The sequence below is a fragment of the Phlebotomus papatasi genome, chromosome 1, assembly GCF_024763615.1.
Source record: "Phlebotomus papatasi isolate M1 chromosome 1, Ppap_2.1, whole genome shotgun sequence".
NCBI lineage: Eukaryota > Metazoa > Arthropoda > Insecta > Diptera > Psychodidae > Phlebotomus > Phlebotomus papatasi.
This window is the reverse complement of record NC_077222.1, coordinates 20,420,134-20,440,144: the sequence shown is the minus strand read 5'-3', so window position 1 is coordinate 20,440,144 and position 20,011 is coordinate 20,420,134. Positions and strand designations below refer to the sequence as shown.

The following is a 20,011-nucleotide window of genomic DNA, read 5'->3' as shown; positions in this document are numbered from 1 at the left end:
GTTTTTCGAACACAAAGAACGCATCGAGTTTTCTCGAAAATTTGAAAAAGAATTCAATTTCTATATGAACTTGATCTTTTTTAAAAATCAATAAAATTCTGATTAGGACATTTAGCAAAAAGATATCGACAACTGTTTTTTTTTTAGGAAATTTTGTTTTTTGTTCTATTTTTCGCCGCTTTCCACGAATTTAGATAAAGGGGTACAAAAACGTTCTCATGCTTCTGCTGAATAGCTTTTTAACTGCTCGAACTCCACGAGAGAGCAGTTTCCAGAATCCATTTTTTTTTTCAATTTCTAACCATTCTCGCTGCCAAAGGGTAAGAGATATTGACTTTCGGTCTTCGATGACCCCCTCCCACAAGTCAATGTTCTCTAGCGAACTAACTTTCCCAAATTATTCCCCACCCTTTCTATCCCGTCCAAAAGCATGTTTTTTTTTGGTTTTTCTCAAAAGTGGTCCTGGATATTTCATTCATATTTTTGGATATACTTAGGAGGTAGTCTAGCTGAACATGTCGACTCCCATCGCCAGAAAAATCGTTATCTTGGATTATTCAAGGTCAAAATTTAATTAACATAGAGGGTCTAATTTTCACCAAATTTGGTCAATTAATTAATTAAAATGTTCATGATTTTTTGAAACCCTCTTGAACAATTTTTATCCTCAAGATGGTTTTGTGGTGATTTATAGACAAATTTAATTCGACAATAATTTTATATGCACCAGAAAGATTTGCGAAAAGGAATATAAAGTAGAGCTCCTTCTCGGAAGTTCGAGCAGCTCGCAATGTCTCAGACGCATTGCCATCTCTTTTATTGATGTCCTAGAACGATTTTTTATAGTGAGAATTTTACGAACTTTAGTTTAATGTTAATTGTATTTGTGTACAGAGAAATCGTCAATCAGAACAAATTACACTCAAAATCATCCAATTTTTTCTTTGTGGAGATAGGAAAAATTCCTGCCTCCACCCAGAATCGAACTGGAGACCTCTCGTTAACTAGACGAGTGCTCTACCAACTGAGCTATTAGAGGCCACATGTTCTGCTTGACTTGCTACACGACCTTTCACCAATTATATATATTATATATATTTATATATCTGGAACAAATATGTTCCAGATGTAGGAATAATATAGTTATAAAAAAATATGTACCAATTTGTTCCTGACAATGGGAACAAAAGAGCCGAGTGCAACAAATTCTGTTCCAAATTTCAGGAACAAATTTGTATAAAACGAAATCAACTCAAATTTGCAGATATTCCACTGTATCAAAACGGTTTCAAAAGAAAACTCTAACAAAATTGTAACTGCATTTCATAACAAAATTTGTGTAAATTAAGCTAATTCAAAACCTGCTCCAAATGGAAATTTTTCGCTACTCCAAATGGAAACATCATTGTTTTCACGATAAATACAGTACTAAATTATTATATTTATATATTTTCCATACCACAGTTTCATTATTTAGTTAATTTTGCTCCAAATAAAGCGAAAATTCATTCATATTCACAAATTTTAATTTATAAATTTCGGAGAAAAATTAAAAATATACCTTTTCACCCTCGAATTTTTCATCGATCGACCATGTTTTCCAATGAAAAACACAATGAGGTGACTGTTGTTTATTCGTTTTGTTTAATATTTATGTCATATTCCTGGCTAATTTTAGTTAAATGCTAATCTTTATTGTTAACGGTACGTGAAGTTTTCAAATGAAATAATTACCTATTTCGTGAACAAAAAGTGTTTTTTCTGAAGTGCCTATAAATGCTTTAATAGGAAACCCTGGAAATATGATTTTTTTGGAGAGATTTTGTTATTGTTTTAGATGGGAAAAGAGAAAAGACCAAGAATAAGAACAAATCCTGCACTCAAGAGCAACTCAACAAGGTTTTGGAAGCCTTTCGTCGCCGTATCACTTATACACTGTTTGTCTCCAATTAGAAACTTTCCCTTGTCTCCATTTGGATTAATATGTTTCCATTAGAAGCATTTTACGCTCGCGTATTTTTCTTGTATTTAAGAAGTTTTCAAATTATATTTAAAGAATTTTCACTAAACTGTAACATTCTAAAAGAGTCAAGGAGCAAATTTATGTAATTCTCTTGCGAAAAAATATGAACTTAATGTGTTAAATCTTCTGTCAAAGTTAAAGTGTCTGGAAATGGTTTTTAATTAGGACATTTACCCTATAAAGAAAACTTTGGAACAAAAAATATCTTTTCTAGGTGCAAATCGATTCCAAAAAAAAATTGTTCCAAGGATAACTTGTTCCAATATTTTGGGTCAGTGTCCAAAAGTTTTTACCGTGTACAAAGGAAATTTCAATTGTTGACTAATCTACTCTGGTTTCCTCTATATTTGTGCCTATCACTTTTTTTGTCATTTCTTTTAGTTAAACTTGTTCTAATGCAATATAAAATATATGTTTTTCGTTTTTTTTTGTATGTTTCAGAAAGTAAAAAGTTAGCAACATTGTATGAAAAGTCTGAATATTCAGCTGAGAGTTGGTTGTGTTAAAAGCAGTAAAAAGAAGAAATTTTACAAATAAGGGGGGAAAAATCTATTAAAATGCAGAAAATGTCACGGAAGGAGGAACAATCTCTGTTGGCGGGACAGAGAACAAATGGAGGCGCAACAATTGTTCCAAGTGAGTAGAAAAATTGCATTTTATTTCTTCTGTGTTATATCTTTTCAAACATCCTCTCCCTTGCTATAATATTTCTGATAAGTCCCAGTTTTTTTTTTTGGGATGAAAAGACTTTGTAAGCAGAAGGTGCATTAGTGAAATTGAAGTGAGCTCTATCGACAAAAATATGTATGTTTTGCTTTGGTGATAGTAGAAAAAATTACCAAAGAAGCTTAAAAGGCGACCACTGAGGAAAAAAAAGAGAGACTTCTGGGCTTTGCAAAAAAAAAAGAAAAAGAATTTTTGTATCAGCGCATTTGCTGCTTACAAACATTCTAAAAGAAATGTTTGCCCAAGAACTGAAGAAGGACCGAAAAAGTGCTGAATATTGAAGAAGAAAAAAAAAGAATGTGAAAAGCAAATGATATTGAGCTCAAAATGAGAGGGAAAAGTCAGTGGTTATTTTCATGAAATTTCTTCACTAGGAATTAGTCAGTGAAATTTTGTGAAAGAAAAAAGTTCACACTCATCAATAAATTGTTCATTATTGGTATACGTTCTTCCCTTTTTTCTATTCGTCTTTCTTTGATTGCAGACCATACCGTCAGGGAAATTGGATATTTTATTGTGCGCGAATTAAGTAAGGAAAAATTATTCTTAAAACATTTTTAAATGTCCATCAAGTGTTTTTTATTATATTTTAGTTTATCATCTAGATTTCTTTTTTATTAATTCATTTATAGAGTAATTTGTAGATTAGTTGATATTCTCCTCTAAATCTATTGCTGATTTTTTTATTTCATCTTTTTTCCTGGAAAATTTTGTGTTTTAAGTAATGAACATTTTTACTTGGAAGTTGTGCGAGGAAAAATTGAATCAAATGTATCAAATTGTGATTTACTAATACGTGAGATTGAGTTGTAAACAGGAACATGCTCGTGAATCTGTAAATATGTATATGATGCTGAGGATTGTTATTGAACCGAGAGAGAGAGAATCATATTTTAGTTTGCCTCCGGCCGAAATTACTAACCATGTATACTGTGTCTAAATTTATCTCAAATATCCATTATCGTTGTTTTCTGGATTGAAGAAACGATTTAATTTTTGGGCTTTGTTTTTCTGAGAAAAATTCTGCAAATGTGAAATGAATTATAGAGGAGAACGGGGCAAGTGGAATACTTTTTTTTCTATTTTGAGAAAGTATTCCGAAAGGTTGTTAAATAGTTTAATAAAAGACTGGAAAACACTATATTTTCTCAATTTTTTTCAAAATAATAATATTTTATTTTAGTTCAGTTTTTTTAGGCATATAAAAGTACAACATTTTAGCTATATTTTTTGGAATTTTCTTTTCAAAATCTTAAAAATTCAGCCTTTGGAACCTGATTTTTGGAAAGTGATATAAGTTGGACATAGTGTTACAAGTTATACAATTCGAAGTTACAAATTGGACATGGGTTTTTTCTTGATAAATACACCACAAAATTTGTTTTTAAGCACTAGGATTCAAATTATAAAACTAAAGCATTAAAAATATGCAAATAAAAATTAAGTACTAAATTTATCAAGAAAAAAGCCCTGTCCAACTCGTACCACTTTATCCTACTTATCCGTAGACAAGATTTTTCAGAGTATATTCTGACGTCAAAAAAAAATTTAACAGAACTTTTGGCATAATTCTATAAATAAAATGCAATTTTTAGCGTTTTTTGCACCGTGTTTTGTCTTGTAAAATAAGTTGTGATCGAGGTAAAAAGAAATTCTACCATGTCAAATACGTGTTTAACTCTTCATCTAACAGGTAATATTTAGTTTTTTTTTGTCAGATGAATACACTGAGAAATCTTGTCCACCAAAAAGTTTTTTTTTTTTTCAAAAAACCGTCTCCAAAATTCCGGTCCAAACGGCTGAATTTTTAAAATTATGAAAAGGGGAAATGAAAATTTCAGAAAATAGTTAAAATGTGCTTTTATATATGCTTAAAAGTTGGAATTAAATAATTTGCATTTTATCGAAAAAAGATGTCAAGGAAATATATTTTAGTCTGTGAGATCCACGTAGCTCCTTAAATAAATATAAAATGACACTAATTATTGAGTTATTTTAATAAAATCTATACTTTATAAAAAATAAAATCTATAGCAAGTATACTAAGCGCTATACCAAATTTCAAGATAATTTTCTGAGTTTTGGAAATAGTGACTTAAAGTCAAATCATAAAAAGTGCCTTAAACATACCGGCTCTCCTCTAATACACATTTTGCGGTGTTTTACTTTATGGGGTTAGCCTGAATTAGAAGCCAGAAGCCAACACATTAACTGTTTCTCGCGTTTTTTAAGTACAGGAAACGACTGAACTCTTTTGAGTTTTTAGTCTATGTTTATATATATTTAAAGTGCTTAAATAATTTTTTTCGAAAAAAAATATTACAAAATGACAAACTAATGACACAACACTTTTCAATTGGCGGACGTCTACAGTTCGTAATTTTTGTATGAAAAATATCTAAAGATAAATTGCCCAATTTTTTTAACCACGAAAAACCTGTAGGGGAATTCTGTAAAGTATGACAATGTCATATGACAAATTTAAAAGTTTACATGTGGTAAATTCGGAAGAACTAATCGAAAATTCGATTCATATCAATTACTAAGAGCTTCATAGAGCTTCTTGCAATGACCATTCGATTCTGACTGGGCTTTCACGTTGTCTGGTTTATCACGAAAAATATGTCATATGACATTGTCATACTAATACAGAATTCCCCTACAGCGATAATCCTCGAACTGGAACATTTTTAGTGGTTTTTAAAATTTTTTAATGCAGTTTTAAAGGCAAGAATTTGATTTTAAAATGCTGTGAAATAGAACTTTTTTTTTTCAAAAAACATTTAAGTTCAACTTAAAGCTTTAATTTACAAGAAAATAAGTTTTAATTCGTTTCAATCGGTGAATGACTTTTTTTGCTAATAAGTTTTTGTAATATTTTAAAAAGTTTTTATATTTTTATATCGACCTTAAAATATTATTTTTACTTACAATATTTTGTATATTAGAATTTTAATTTTTTATAAGTGGTTTTTAAGGAAAAATACGGTAAGGTTGAAAGGGTTTTTGACCTTACCGTTTGAGCTTGTAAAATATCAAGAACACATCTTTATTTTTGTCGCAAAATTTTAGAATGTTTCTTTAAAACTGATTAACATATCTTACTTCAAAATGACCAAATGCCCCGTCCTCCCCTATCTTATTTTTTCTATATCACGTGCTGTCTAGCTATTACTTTGAAAGAAATCAAAAGTAATTTGTAAAACAAGAATATTTTGAAAACTCGAGCAATTTATCATTGAAGATTGTTGTGATAATATGCGCCAGATGTTCAATGTCCTATATTCACAACTAAGCTACAACTAAATCAATAAAATTTTCTTTATAACTCAATTCTTCGTTGCATTCCATACAGGACTGAAATTGTAAATAAATTTTTATTTCAGTATTATAATGCACTAAAGAAAATGTTAGTAATTTTTGGGAAGCTATTGATTCTGGATTTCCAAGAACGTTAAATGCATTTGCATTTTTCTATTAAAGAATTATTCCGTTTGATAAATGGTTAATAAGAGATTTTGTTTTATTATAGAAATGGATAGGAAATAACTTTCCTTTAGTAATTAAACATATTTTTGTAATTCTAATAAAGTAAGTCTAGTTCTAACGAAGATTCAAATTTTAGGATATAAAATAACATCTCTCATAGGATTGATAAAAGTAATTTTTTTAATTAAAAAGATTAAAAAATGTACTAACAAAAGTTTGTAATGTATATTAACAAGATTGTAATAACTTTTTATAGTATTGTTCAATATTATAGAGTCATTTACTATAATCACCATATTAATTAGTAAAATAAAATTAAGAGTAAACTCGTTAACATTTCATTGGAGTAAATTGCGAATGATGGCCTAGTAGAAATATTTATAGAATTAATGACATGCATATTCAATTATCGTTTTATAATGGTGCAATTTATGTACTGTTAAACTGAATAATCGCCTATTACTTTGTAACAAGATTCTGTAAACACAATGAATCATTATCGAGAAAGGGCAATTTATAACCCCATGATTTTCTGACACCTACTACATATGGACTTTCTACTCTCTTGTGGTCAGAATGTGACATAATTTTCTGATAAAGATGTCATGTTGTTGTTTATCTATTAGTTCGTTACTAGACCTAAAGGCCAAAACGTTAAAGATAGCGTTTTTAGCTTATCTGGAGGAGGATTCCTCATAAGTAAACTTTGAAATCATTTACTTGACCTTCAATTTTTTTGTGAATTCCATCCTCAGCTTTGGAAACCTATATTGGGTTTATTTTAAGGACTATCAATCATTTTTGAATGTATTTTGCTGTATATTTAGTCGAAAATTTGTCCATAGATTTTAATGCCCTTGAATTATTCCTTCTTGGAATTTTGAAGGTCAAATATAGAAAAATACTTAAAGAGCCTTTACAAATTGTACTGAACAATAGACTTTTTTATTTGATGAACTTGAAATCAGTTCAATTCGCTTACAAAGATATTCCTTTGATTCAGTATGATATATATTTCCTAATCTTGAGTTATAGTATTGAAAGAGGTCATCCGGGTGATTTTAAGGACATGCTCAAAAGCAAAGAAATATATTTTTCAGAAGGTTTTCATTTCAGCCTGGACATGGACACCTTGTGACTTATAATAACATCGACGAACGTAAACTGAGTATTATAACGCTGATAAGATATTATTTTTACCTCTTCCTTATATTTTTACTTAGGAAAATCGGCGGCAATCAAAATTCGGAAAGCCAAAATCTCGAAACATTCAAAGTTGAAATGAGTCGAAATCCTGAATAGCTAAAAACTCACAAAAGGGTAAAAATCCAGAATGGATGGAAGTCTCAAAGGGTCAAAATAAAAAGAAAATCCGAAAGAGTTAAAATAATCTTTATTTATATTAGTAGGCAGGCTTTGTACGTGTGAGCTTTCGAACGATGCGAATTTTCTCTTTATTTCCAAAGAGTTGATTCCGCATTTCTTAGCCATAAGTTAAGTATTTATGAGCCTTATCTTCATTGTAAAAATAGGCAGCCGAGCCCTTCTTTTCTATGTGCTAGGATCACAAATACAAAATTGTCCCAAAATGGGTAATTTTGATGACGCACATCCCATTTGATTTCCCATAGTTAAACTCATTTCTAAAAAAAAAAAATCACTTACACAGTGGATGAAGAGTATACTTGAGATGATATTTACGTAATAATTTTTTGCATCGGAGGGAAATTATTTTCACGGTAGCGGAAAATTCGCAAGTACTACACTGTGTGTGGTTTCAAACACTAAATGTGTGAGAGTTCGCATATCCATCAAACAACTCCAGCTGGAAAATCATAACCTCACTAAAGCTTCATAAGCCACAGTGAGACATTCGTGGTCATTTCCTCTTCGACAGGCGTATAGTATCCTTCCCATCTCCATGAGACGACGGTTATTGACAGTGTGAACAGCGTGAACATGTTCATAGTCGATTTTGCGATATTCATTCGGAAGAAAAAACAGTGCTACAGAAAATGTGAAAAAATGTGTTTTAAGGATCTTCTTTTAGTGCAGTGATAGCTTCCACGGGTTCACGGGAGTACAGTATAACAATCGGAAAATAATTTTTAATTGTGTATAAAATTTATTTCGAGTAAAAAAGCAATGACGAACCCAAACCCCCCATCGTGTGAACGCTGCCCCCGGGGACAAGAATCGCAAAAATCGTCATATTTTTTTTTCATTTTCCTGTCCAAGAAAAACCAACAATTCTATGATAGTGAATTTGTCATGTATAGAAACTTAAAAGATCAGAGAACTTTTTGGTGTAGTGCAATTCACTGCCCATTTTATAGTTTAGTCAGAAAAAAGTCCTGAATATGAAGCACGAAAAAATGTGCGAAGGCTGCCTACATTCCCCTATATTCTTGATTTTGCGTCTTCAGATTTTTGATCGATACGGGTTTTCGGAATTTTGAACCATTCAGAATTTCAACTAATTCGGGATTATACTGTTCTTCTGGATTTTGGATTTTCAACCCATTCGGGATTTTTGGTTCTTCTGGCTTTTAACGTGTTCGGGATTTTGATTCCTTGGAGTTTGGATCCATTTGAGATATTTTCTCTTCGGGATTTCAACTCATTCGGGATTAAAATCGATCGACCCAATCAGGATTAAATTGGTTAATATTCATTCGGGATTTCGGTTCTTAGAATTTTGACCCAGTCTGGATTTTGAGTGTTTGAAATTTCAACCCAGTCAGGAGTTTGATCCATTCGGGATTTTGGTTCTTTAGGCTTTTGACCCATTCGGAATTTTGGTTTTTCTGAATTTGGCCCATTCGGAATTTTCGATTTTAGATCTTCAAGAGTTCGTTCTGAATTTCGGTTTTTTCGGGATATCAACATATTTGAAATCTCGGTTCTTCTGGATTTTGATCCATTTGGGATTTTGTTTCTTTGGGATTTTGATCCATTCGGGGATTGTCTTTTCGGGATTTTGACTCATTTGAGATTTATTTCATTCGGGAGTTTATTTTCATTATTCATATTCGGGTTTCAGTTATTTGGTATTTTAACTCTTCGGAATTTCGACCCATTCGGGATTTTGATCCATTTGGAATTTTCTTCAGGCTTTTGACGCATTCGGGATTTTAGCTTTTCAGGATTTTAAATCCATTCTTAATTTGATTCTCTGGTATTTTAATCAATTCTAACTTTTTACTTTCGGGTTTTAGACCGGAATCTTAGGAGAATACGTTTTTTCCAGAAGAGGATTTTATTGAAAAAAAAAATATAATCTTTCTAAGGCAAAATTTGGTAATAAAAAAATGCAATTCCGTGTTCTTAATTATATTATACGTGAATTTAGGACCAAACGGCTGAAAGGTGTTACAGGTTACAGGGGTTACAGTTCAAATTCAGGATTTTAGAAATCGATATTTCACAAATAAATGAGTTCTACAAGTAATATTACGTCCTTGTATTTCAACGATCCTTATAAATTTGTTATTAAGAATTTCTCAAGGTCTGGGTTAAAACCCTTCTACGGGGTTTATTTATTTACCGATTTTGGCCAAGTTTGTCTTGATTTGGAAGGTTTCCGATTTCTCAATAATTTTGAATCGTTTTCAATCGGTTATAATTGAGTTCAGAATCTGTAATTAAATTTACGTTAATTTGATAAAGCGTTGATTTTTTTTTATTAATAGTTGTAAATCGGTTTATATCAATCCATATGCAAAACCAATGGCATCATGAGAACCCAAAGTCGTATATATGAATGAGTTCGAGCATCGCGAGATTCTTCTTTTAATTATTGAGTTATCTCTGTTTGACTATAGTAATTTTATCTATAACATGAAATATACTGTATGACTAATTTTAGCTTCTTATATACAATTATATCTATGAATAATTACTGAAGCGAGTATTTCTTAAATGAATTTTTTATAAGACTCAATATATATATAATATTTACAGTGTTGAGGCGTGATTTTCTTCCTTGGAAATTTCTCAGATGAACGCTGTTGAACTATTAACAATTTTTTTTCTCACTCTTTAGACGCCTCTTCGAGAGGAATGTTTGAGTTGAGTGGAGAAAAACATATCCAAAGATAAAAGTTAAAGTTGTACTTTCGTCAACGGTGAATTGTTTAGAAGAGAGTGATTAAAAATTGATGGTAAATTTTGAGGAAGTTGACGAAATGAGAGTGAAGAATTTACAGAAGAAAAGTTGTTAATTTTGTGTACTTTCGAAGAGGGTTGAAGAAAGTGATGCTGCGGAGGAGGAATCTGTAAAAAAAAGCAGCCATAAAAATTCATTATAGTGGATTCTATTAATAACACTTTCACGAGAGATCGTCGAAGAATGTTTAATTATTTTGTAAACATCTTTTTTTTTTCTATTGATGTCTCTCTGTCTGCGTCTTTTATGTTTTCTTCCATCTCAAGTGCGTTGATTTTATGAAGAGAAAAAAAGCCATTTTTTTCTTCCCATATTTCACTCTGATCAAATTTATTTGTCTTGAAAATTAAATAGTTGATCATGTGTTTAATGCGAAACATTTGGGATACTGGTATTCTGATCACTTGTCTATTTTATTTCTTTGCGTGAAATATTTTTAGATGGCAATTCGGAAGTTGAGAGAACACCATTCATCACGCATAATGAGCCAGTCCGTTTAACACCGGCCTGGGAGGAGAGTAATTTGCCAAACGATGAATTAAATTTTAAAGGTGAGGATGTGGGAAAAATTTGATTTATGTTCATTGTTTGTCTCGTAGTGAATAGTAAAATCAATTTAGAAAAGTGTTGATGATGATGAAATATATGGGTGACGCTCGAGAATCTAAACAGAATCAATTTGATTTATTTACTCTATAAAAACAGGAATGACAATGGAACGAGCCACAATGGAGATTAATCCACCAAGAGACAGATGTTATTTAGTATTTCTAACACTCGTGCTTCATGGTATTGGTACCTTAATGCCTTGGAATATGTTTATCACTGCCAAATCGGTAAATTAGCACTACGATAAGCATATGTTTTTTTTTTTTACAAATCTCATATTTTGCAGGGAGATAATATTGGGCTCTATTAAATATATAGGTCACGCCCCCTTTCAAAGATTATAATAGCCAACAAAAGTTGAATTTTTTGAATTAACTGTGTTCAATAAGAAAACATTTCAAAAATACAGAAGCTTCTTTCATAAATTTAAATGCACAGAGAAAGTTTTTCAAGTATCCAGATGCAATACCCATGGTATTGATTTTAATCCCACCATTTCAATACCAAAATTATCCCAAATTTTCTTGAAAATAGGTGCATATTGGGATTGATTTTAATTTCTAGAACAAAGTTAAGAAATATTGGGATTACTTTTAGGACATATTGGTATTAAATTTATGAAATTAATTTTTTGAGGAGGAAATGGTATTGTTTCTATCTCAATTTGAGATTGAATTTTAGAATTCGTGGGATTAATTTAATCCCATTGCAGCATTGATTTTTGAAAGTCATTATTTATTAGGAAACAGTATTAATTCTATCCCATTCTGGTATTGATTCTATTCTATTTTGGTATTGATTCTATCCCATTTTGGTATTGATTCTATCCCACTCTGGGATTGATTCTATCCCACTCTGGGATTGATTCTATCCCAATCTGGGATTAATTCTATCCCACTTTAATATTGATTCTATCCCACTCTGGGATTGATTCAAATTTGTTTTTCATGTCCCTGAAAAGAGTAACACCACTGACGCACCCGGAAGGAGGTGATCTCCCTAAGTCTTTAAAATTCTACATAACGTTAGTTACCACTCGAATATTCATAAGAACGTTTTTGTATCTTTACCTATCGGAGCAAAAATACGACAAATAACAGAATTTTCTCAAAAGCAGTTCTTAAGTGGATTTCTTGCCAAAAGGTCATGGTAAAGGATTTTATTATTCATTTAATATTTAATACAGATAAAAAATATTTCGTAAAATTGTTCGTAAATGTTTGTGAATTCTTACTTGGGACTTACAAAATGTTCGTAAATCATATAATCGACCAACAAGTTCGTAAAAGTTTTTACTTTTTTACTGCTCGAACTCTACGGAGAGAGCAGTATTATAATCCCTCAATTTTTTCACCCCCTCCCCTCCAAATTTCCACACCCCGGAGACCATTTTTCTCAACAAATCTTCACGTTTCAGACGATTTCTGAGAAATGTCGTCACGTTGTTTGTTCGTCTGTCCGGCCGGCTGTCGCCAGCTCTAGAGGCCAAACGGTTAGAGATAGAGACTTGGGACCTTCGGGAAACCCCCCCATAAGTCGACCCAAGGATCGTTAACATGCCCCTCATTTTCCCTCCACCCCTCCCCTACCTCTCTAAAACTATGTTTTTTTTGGTATTGCTCGAAAACGCGTTGTGCGATTTTTTTCATTTTTAGATATGTTTTAGAGATTACGCAGCCGAGCATTTCGTCCATAGACGAAAATACCGTTGAATCATTCCTAATAACGGTTTTTCAAGGTTAAAGGTTTAAAAGACACTAGAGAGGGCATTTATCAAGCAAATGGGTTCGTGTTTGGGGTCTCTGGAAAGGTCTTGGAATTTCGTATAAAACTGAACCGGTTCTAATCGGTTTTGAATCGGTAATGAATCGGTTTATAACCGATAAAAAATTTTTATGTGAAAATCAATCCTATTACTTTTAAAACTATTTTGGGGGATCTTTTGAGATATTTATGTATCGGTTCAAATCAGTTGAGAACCGGTAAACGGTAAATGATGCGAAAGTACTTTTGAAGTATAGCATCTAAGTCACGAGTTCGAGCATTTCGCAAAGCCTGGGACGCTTTGCCACCCCTTTTCATAAACATTGTTCGTAACATGATCACTTGATGAGCATTTCTAGTAATTTTACAAACATTTGTTCGTAAATATTTGTAAACACAAAAAATGTTAGTAAAATTTTGTTATTTGTTAATAAAACTTTTGCCAGACAAACAAAAATGTACAAAAAAACGTTTGTAAAACAACTAAAACGCTCAACAAGTCATGTTCGCTGCCACGAACAAAGTTTGTGAAACAGTACAAACTTTTACTAACTTATTTTGTCAGTTGTACAATTTACGAGCGTTTCGTGAGTCCTTAGAAGGAATTCAGAAACCCTTAATAGCAATTTAACGATTTTTTTCTATGTAAACTAAAATTTTTAAGACTGGATTAAAATTGGATTTTTGGGATTTTCCGAGAAAAGTCTTCATTTGAAATGCTTTTCTTTGGGGGATAATTCCTCAAAAATACTCTTTTAAAATGCTTAAAATACTAGCTAATATATTTTCTCATTTGATTCCTTTCTTACTAATATCTTGGCTATCTAAGAGCGTGGTAAAACAACGCATTGCAGAAATTTAAATTTTATGTGTCCGTTTTTTTTTTGAGAGAGGCGTGGCCTAAAATCTTTTGGAAGTTGAACTAAGAATGCCATCTCTTGTAACTGCAAGTTACTTCATTGATTACCTAGATGCGATTTCATGCAAGAAAATTCTATTAAAATGGATTTTAATTCGATAATTTAAAAAAAAAATCCACGGGTATTTCTTAAAGCAGTTACAACAATTGCTGATACAACAACGAAGTTAAACAGTTCCTGCAAAGTATGATATTATTTAAAAGAAAAACTATGCTCATCTAAAGTTACAGCAGCAACACAAACATGTTGCATTTTCAACAAAATACCTAATTATATTAATTTTCAATTAAACTTTTTTCCAGTATTTTGTGTCTTATAAAATGTCAGAAGAATATACGGGAATTCAGTCAGATTATGCTTCAAATTTCTTAGCATATTTGGGATTTGCAGCTCAAATTCCTAATTTACTATTCAACTGGATTAATATCTTCATCAGAGTTGGGTGAGTTATTTAGATTTAATCTATTTACTTCATTCTCAAGTTGACAATATATCTTCCTGTATTTATCTAATGTTCTAATGTATTGTTTGCTGATGAAACAAGATGCTGCTAGAGTAAATGTTGTCCCATAAATTCTTAATAGGTTACATTCAAAACACAGAGTTTGCACAACACGCGATATGAACAATATTAAATACATTTCTGAGGTAACAATGCTTGGCAATTAAATAAAGTATAGTATTTTCATTGACTGTGATTTTTTCTTCAAGTCATAAGTTGGGGATAGCCTAAAGTGCTCTCAATTGATGTATAATCATTGCGGTTTTGATGTCACAACTGGGTTTTTTTTTTCTCAGAATGGCAAAAACCCAAAAATTTAGGCTGTAAAATGGGGTCTTGACAACAAGAATAAGAATATATTATTTTAATTGAAAAATCTGAGAGAAAGGTGACCCAAACTTCTTATTTATGGTTATGAGGTCAATATCTTATAGAAGGAAATTTTTTTTATCATTTAGTTTAGGGAATTTCCCAAAGCGTTCTGATAAAAAAGATTTTGAGGAATGCTTAAAACCGGATTTTCCAACAGTAAACTTATTTAAGAATTCGGACCAGAATGATTCTCGCGACAATAAAGTTTCCAATAGAGAAAATTTTCAAACAGACTTCTGGTTTTTTAGGGTTTAACCCGTAGTTAATTAAGAAAAATATTAGGAGTATGGGAAATTTAAGAAAAATGTGACATATCGAACATATCAAATTTTAGATATTTTTCAAGATAATGAAGATAGAAAAATTTTCTTGAATTGGAGGTTTTCACCCTTATAACATTTCGCTGTTACTTCTATCCCAGAATTCAGCATAATTTTAGGAAGCGTATTCTTGAATGATATTGGTATGGTATATTAATTATGCCCCCATAATTAAGGGATCCATCTGACAATATGAATATTGTATTTGAACGTTGATAAGTGGTACTATTGATTAAATAACGCATTGTGAAATCTCGAGCCCTACTCAATCCATCCAAAGTTAATTTAATTTAAGTTATTTGGGTCCCGCATTTATAAATTTAAATTCTTAATGTTTCAACGTTATTTTTCACGAGTTTTCCAAGGTTAAAAGTAAAACTGCTCCGCAGGGCTTATTTATAAATCAATTTGACACAAGTTTGGATTCGTTGGAGAGGTTTTTGAATTTTTCAAGAGGCTGAACTATGTTAAGAAAAATCTCACTTTAACAAGAAAAGTTTGTCAAAAGGATAATTAGAGCGAGTGTTCTACCACTTGAACCACTGAGTGCTTCTTTAATGAAAATGTTAAAAAAATATATTGGCAACTACCGAAATTTGAATCAGCAAAAATAACCACGTGTGTAATCAACAAGAATGTTGATGACACGATTGAAGGGAACTATACTTAAGTTAACAAGTAAAATAAAGAGGTCAAATATGAATAAGAATAATCTGTAAAGGAGGTCTCATTATCCTAGAACAAACAATTTCCTTATCTTTTCATTTTCCCAAAGATTTTCCAGTTTTCTTTATAAATTCTTAAATATCCTTTAAATTCACGAAAGGATTGCGTGGAACAATTTGTGTACTTCATTAAAATATTTTCCTTAGAAAAAGAGCTAGAGCCACTAAAGATTATAGGGTAAAAAGGAGAATGGTCAAAACCGTCAAAACTATATGGGCGCTGGTCCCGGAATCGCCACAAACGAGAGTAGGCGCATTTTGTAGGTTTACTGATATAAGATTAAAAAATTGCCGGAACCCAGGACGATAAACGCTGGGAGTCCTTGTAAAAAAGCGTTTATTCTTCCGAAATATCGCTGTTTTCACAAAGAATTACTAATGAACGACTAAAGCGATCTTTATGAAATTCGGTATAGGGTTAGTGCATTACTTAAACTTTTTATCCATGCATACCGCCCCCTCCCCCGACCCTCTATTCTTGTAGCCCCCATACAAAATAAGGCCATTTTATCTTACGACTTCTTTCTGAGAAGAGGTGCAATGCTGAAATACGGCATGCGAACAAGGCTTAAAGAAAAATTTTTAACCATACATACCGAAACCTTCTTCCATCATCCCTTTTGGTAGCCCCCATACAAAATGAGAGCATTTTACTTTATAATTCCTTTCTGAAAGGAAGTAAAAAGCTGAAATTCGACATGGGAAGAAAGCTTAAGGAAGACTCTTTAACTAGCATACCACCCCAACACCCACCTGTCTGATAGTCCCAATCTCCCAATATAGAAAGAATTCCTTCGCACAAATTGTTATTAATCCACTGAATTACATATTAGTACAACTTCTGTAGACAATAAATCGAGAAGCAACTTCAAAACCCTGATTTCAATGTCAAAAAAAATCGCCACTAATGCCAATTAGTTTATATGAGGATATGTTTCTATCTTTCACGTACCAACAGATTTTAATGAGGCGAAAAATGAAATATAAAAAATCTGGAAAATGATTGTTAACCATATTACTTACTCATTTTTATTCATTCAATCAAGCTCGATCACAAAGTTCTTCGTGAAGATTGTTGAAAATACCTCTTCTCAGAAAGGAGTCGTAAGATAAAATGGCCTCATTTTGTATGGGGGCTATCAGAATGGAGGGTGAAGGAAGGGAGTGGTATGCATGGATAAAAAGTTTAAGTAATACACTGACCCTATACCGAATTTCATCAAGATCGCTTTAGCAGGTCTTGTGTAATTTGTTGTCAAAATAGTGATATATCGGAAAGATAGAGGCTTTTTTACAAGGACTCCCGGCATTTATCATCCTGCACCTACTCTCATTTCTGGATAAAGATGAACCGGTGCCCATATATACTTTTGACCATTCTTCCTTCTAAGAAATAGTTTTTATACTCTAGAATTTTTCTTCCATAATTTAGATGGTCCCAGAACAAAAGTTGTTACCTACATCAATATCTATACATTGACATAGGTCCCGTTCGTGGCGATTCCGGGACCGGATTTGACCGTTTTCCTTTGGTCCGGAATTTCTTTGGTTGAATGGGATAGAATCTATAGTGAAGTGGGGTTAAATCAGTCACGAAAAAGGGTAAAGTCAATACCAAAATTGGGTTAACTAAATTATGCCCTAGACATACTTACGGCTGAAACCGAGAGACGGTTTAGTAGGAAATTGGTGGGAATGTATTTTATTATTTTGATTATAATTACGTTAAACCGTTTTTTGGCTTAAGCTGTGGGTGTTTTTTAGCACACTACAATAAAGATAATAGAATTGATCTTAAAATGAGGTAAAATCCAATTCGAAATGGTTTTGAATCAATACTGAATTGTGACAAAGTGAAACGAAAAACGGGGTTAAGATAACTACAAAATGCGTTAGAATCAATTGTCAAATGGGTTGAAATCAACACCAAAATGGTATAAAATCAATCCCTAGATAGGAAAAATTCAATAAAAAATCTGATAGGATCTATTTATCGTAAAACTATATGAATCAATGGCACTAATGTATTGATCTTTTCCATGAAACATTAAGTAAGAGACAGAATCATAAGAAAAATGGTATTTGTTGATTCAAAACGGTTTAATTACAGTTAAATATTAGACAACGCTGCTTTGCTAACTTCTGTAAATTATTTGATAATATTTGCTTTCAGTTTGATTGAAATGTTGCCTTAAACTAAATTGTGTTATCATCAGTTTTAGCTATTAAAAACACTATCAATTTCCAAATGATGTTTTTCTCTGATGTTGATTGACAATCTCAAGCAAAATAATTCAACAGAGAAATGATATAAAATTTTTATTGATACTTTTTTTAGGGGTAACTTAACAAGTCGAATTGTTTGGAGTCTCTTCATTGAGGTGATCATTTTTGTTCTTACTGTTGCTCTTGCCATGATAGACTCTTCAGCATGGCCTGGTGCCTTCTTCTGGATTACAATGGTGTCTGTTGTTATTCTCAATAGTTAGTGTTCCAAAAAAAAAGAAAAGTGTTTTCCTTTCCTAAAGTTTCTCCATTTGATTAAAATTAAATTTATTCTGCAGTGGCTGGTGGTGTCTATCAAAATACCATTTATGGTATTGCTGCTAAACTTCCCATTAAATACACTGGAGCTGTTGTTCTTGGATCAAATATCAGTGGTACATTTACCGCTATTATATCAATATTGAGTGAAAATTTTGCATCATCAGTTCGAACAGCAGCCATTTACTACTTCATTGCTGCAATGTTTATCCTTTTGATATGTTTCGACACGTATTTTGCACTGCCACTGAATGTAAGTCACCCGGGACAGAGAGAAATTTTACCAGCGTGAAATTTGATGATACAAATGTGAATTTCTTGCAGAAATTCTACAGATACCATGAGATGATTAAAGAAAAGGAAGTTGAGAAGAGCAAGTCTTCTGGGGTTGATGTCAATGCCAGGCCACCGTATTTTAGAATCTTCCGACAATGCTTTCCGCAGCTCTTCAATGTCTTTTTCGTCTTTTTCGTTACACTGGCTGTCTTTCCGGCTGTCCATTCGGACATCAAGATGGTCGGAGATGATTTTATCATTCCCAACAAATACTTTGTGAGCGTAACATGCTTTCTCACATTCAATCTCTGCGCCATGCTGGGAAGTCTGATAACCTCATGGATTAATTGGGTGAGTTTTGCTTTTTTTTTGATAACTCCAAGGCCTTTTTTTTACTCATTCAGATGGGATTCGTAAAATGACGTCTCATGAACTCGTTCATTTGATTTGCAGGAATGTCACAAAAAAATTGATTAAGGGAGTTTATGCAAAAGTTCTGTAATATTCACTTTTATTCGTTCTTAATCACTTGATTTCAAATTGTAGTTTTGATCAAAGAAAAGTTTGATTTTTTTGAGCATTTTTCGTTCTTCCACATTTTTGTTTGTTTGACAAAACTTTACGAACAATTAACAAAATTTTACGAACATATTTTATGTGTTTACGAATAATTACAAACAAATGTTTGAAAAAATATAAAAAAAATGCTCGTCAAGTGATCATTATTACGAACAAAGTTTGTGGAAAAGTACAAACTTTTACAAACTTGTTGGTGGATTATATGATTCATGAACATTTATAAGTCCCCAGTGGGAATTCACAAATATTTACGAACAATTTTACAAAATATTTTTCCTGTGTACTGAAAGAACAATGAAATCCATTACTGGGACCTGGAGAATCAATTAAATTGATTGTTTTTACTGCTCGAACTCCACGGAGAGAGATGTTGAGTTTTTCACGTGAGAAATTCACAGCTCTAAAATCACCTTCAGTAAACATTTTGTCAAGCTTTCATAAAAGCTTTCATGTGAATTCTTAGATGCTGTAAGTGTTTCACGTGACACTTTGTGAAAGCTTCACGAAACGCTTACAGAAAACAATCTAAAAGCCGTGAGTTTCTCACGTGAAAAACTCACGCATCTCAGAATTCATACCTAGGAGACCATTTTTCTCAGCAAATCTTCACGTTTCAGACGATTTCTGAGAAATGTCGTCACGGTTTGTCCGTCTGTCCGTCTGGCTATCGCCAGCTCTAGAGGCCAAACGGTTAGAGATAGTGACTTGGGATCTAAGGGAGGCCCTCTCTATAAGTCGACCCATTGTTGGAAAATGCGTAGTGCGGTTTTTTTTCATTTTTGGATATATTTTAGAGATCACCCAGGCGGCAAATTGATCATGTGTGAAACTCCCGCTGAATCATTACTAATAACGGTTTTTCAAGGTCAAAGGCCAAAAAGGCTCTAGAGTAGAGCCCTGCGCACGGAAAGTTCTTGCTGCGTGCGCGGAGAGGGGGAAGGCAATTTGCGCGCGTAAGCGCGCAAAAAAATTTTTCAACTTTTGCGCGCAAAAT

The 20,011-nt window shown here is 32.3% G+C and overlaps 1 protein-coding gene across 2 annotated transcripts in view; it reads left to right on the top strand.

The window, feature by feature from the left end:
* Positions 1–20,011, top strand: part of LOC129798156 (equilibrative nucleoside transporter 1) — a 42,692-nt gene that overhangs the window by 8,105 nt on the left and 14,576 nt on the right. For both annotated transcript variants that reach the window (XM_055841158.1, XM_055841157.1), the window contains exons 2-8: positions 2,465–2,659; positions 10,847–10,957; positions 11,112–11,242; positions 14,002–14,141; positions 17,957–18,102; positions 18,183–18,415; positions 18,487–18,789. In XM_055841158.1, the coding sequence (XP_055697133.1) occupies positions 2,581–2,659; positions 10,847–10,957; positions 11,112–11,242; positions 14,002–14,141; positions 17,957–18,102; positions 18,183–18,415; positions 18,487–18,789 (1,143 nt within the window). In that variant the 5' untranslated portion in view covers positions 2,465–2,580. The remainder of the gene's footprint in view (positions 1–2,464; positions 2,660–10,846; positions 10,958–11,111; positions 11,243–14,001; positions 14,142–17,956; positions 18,103–18,182; positions 18,416–18,486; positions 18,790–20,011) is intronic.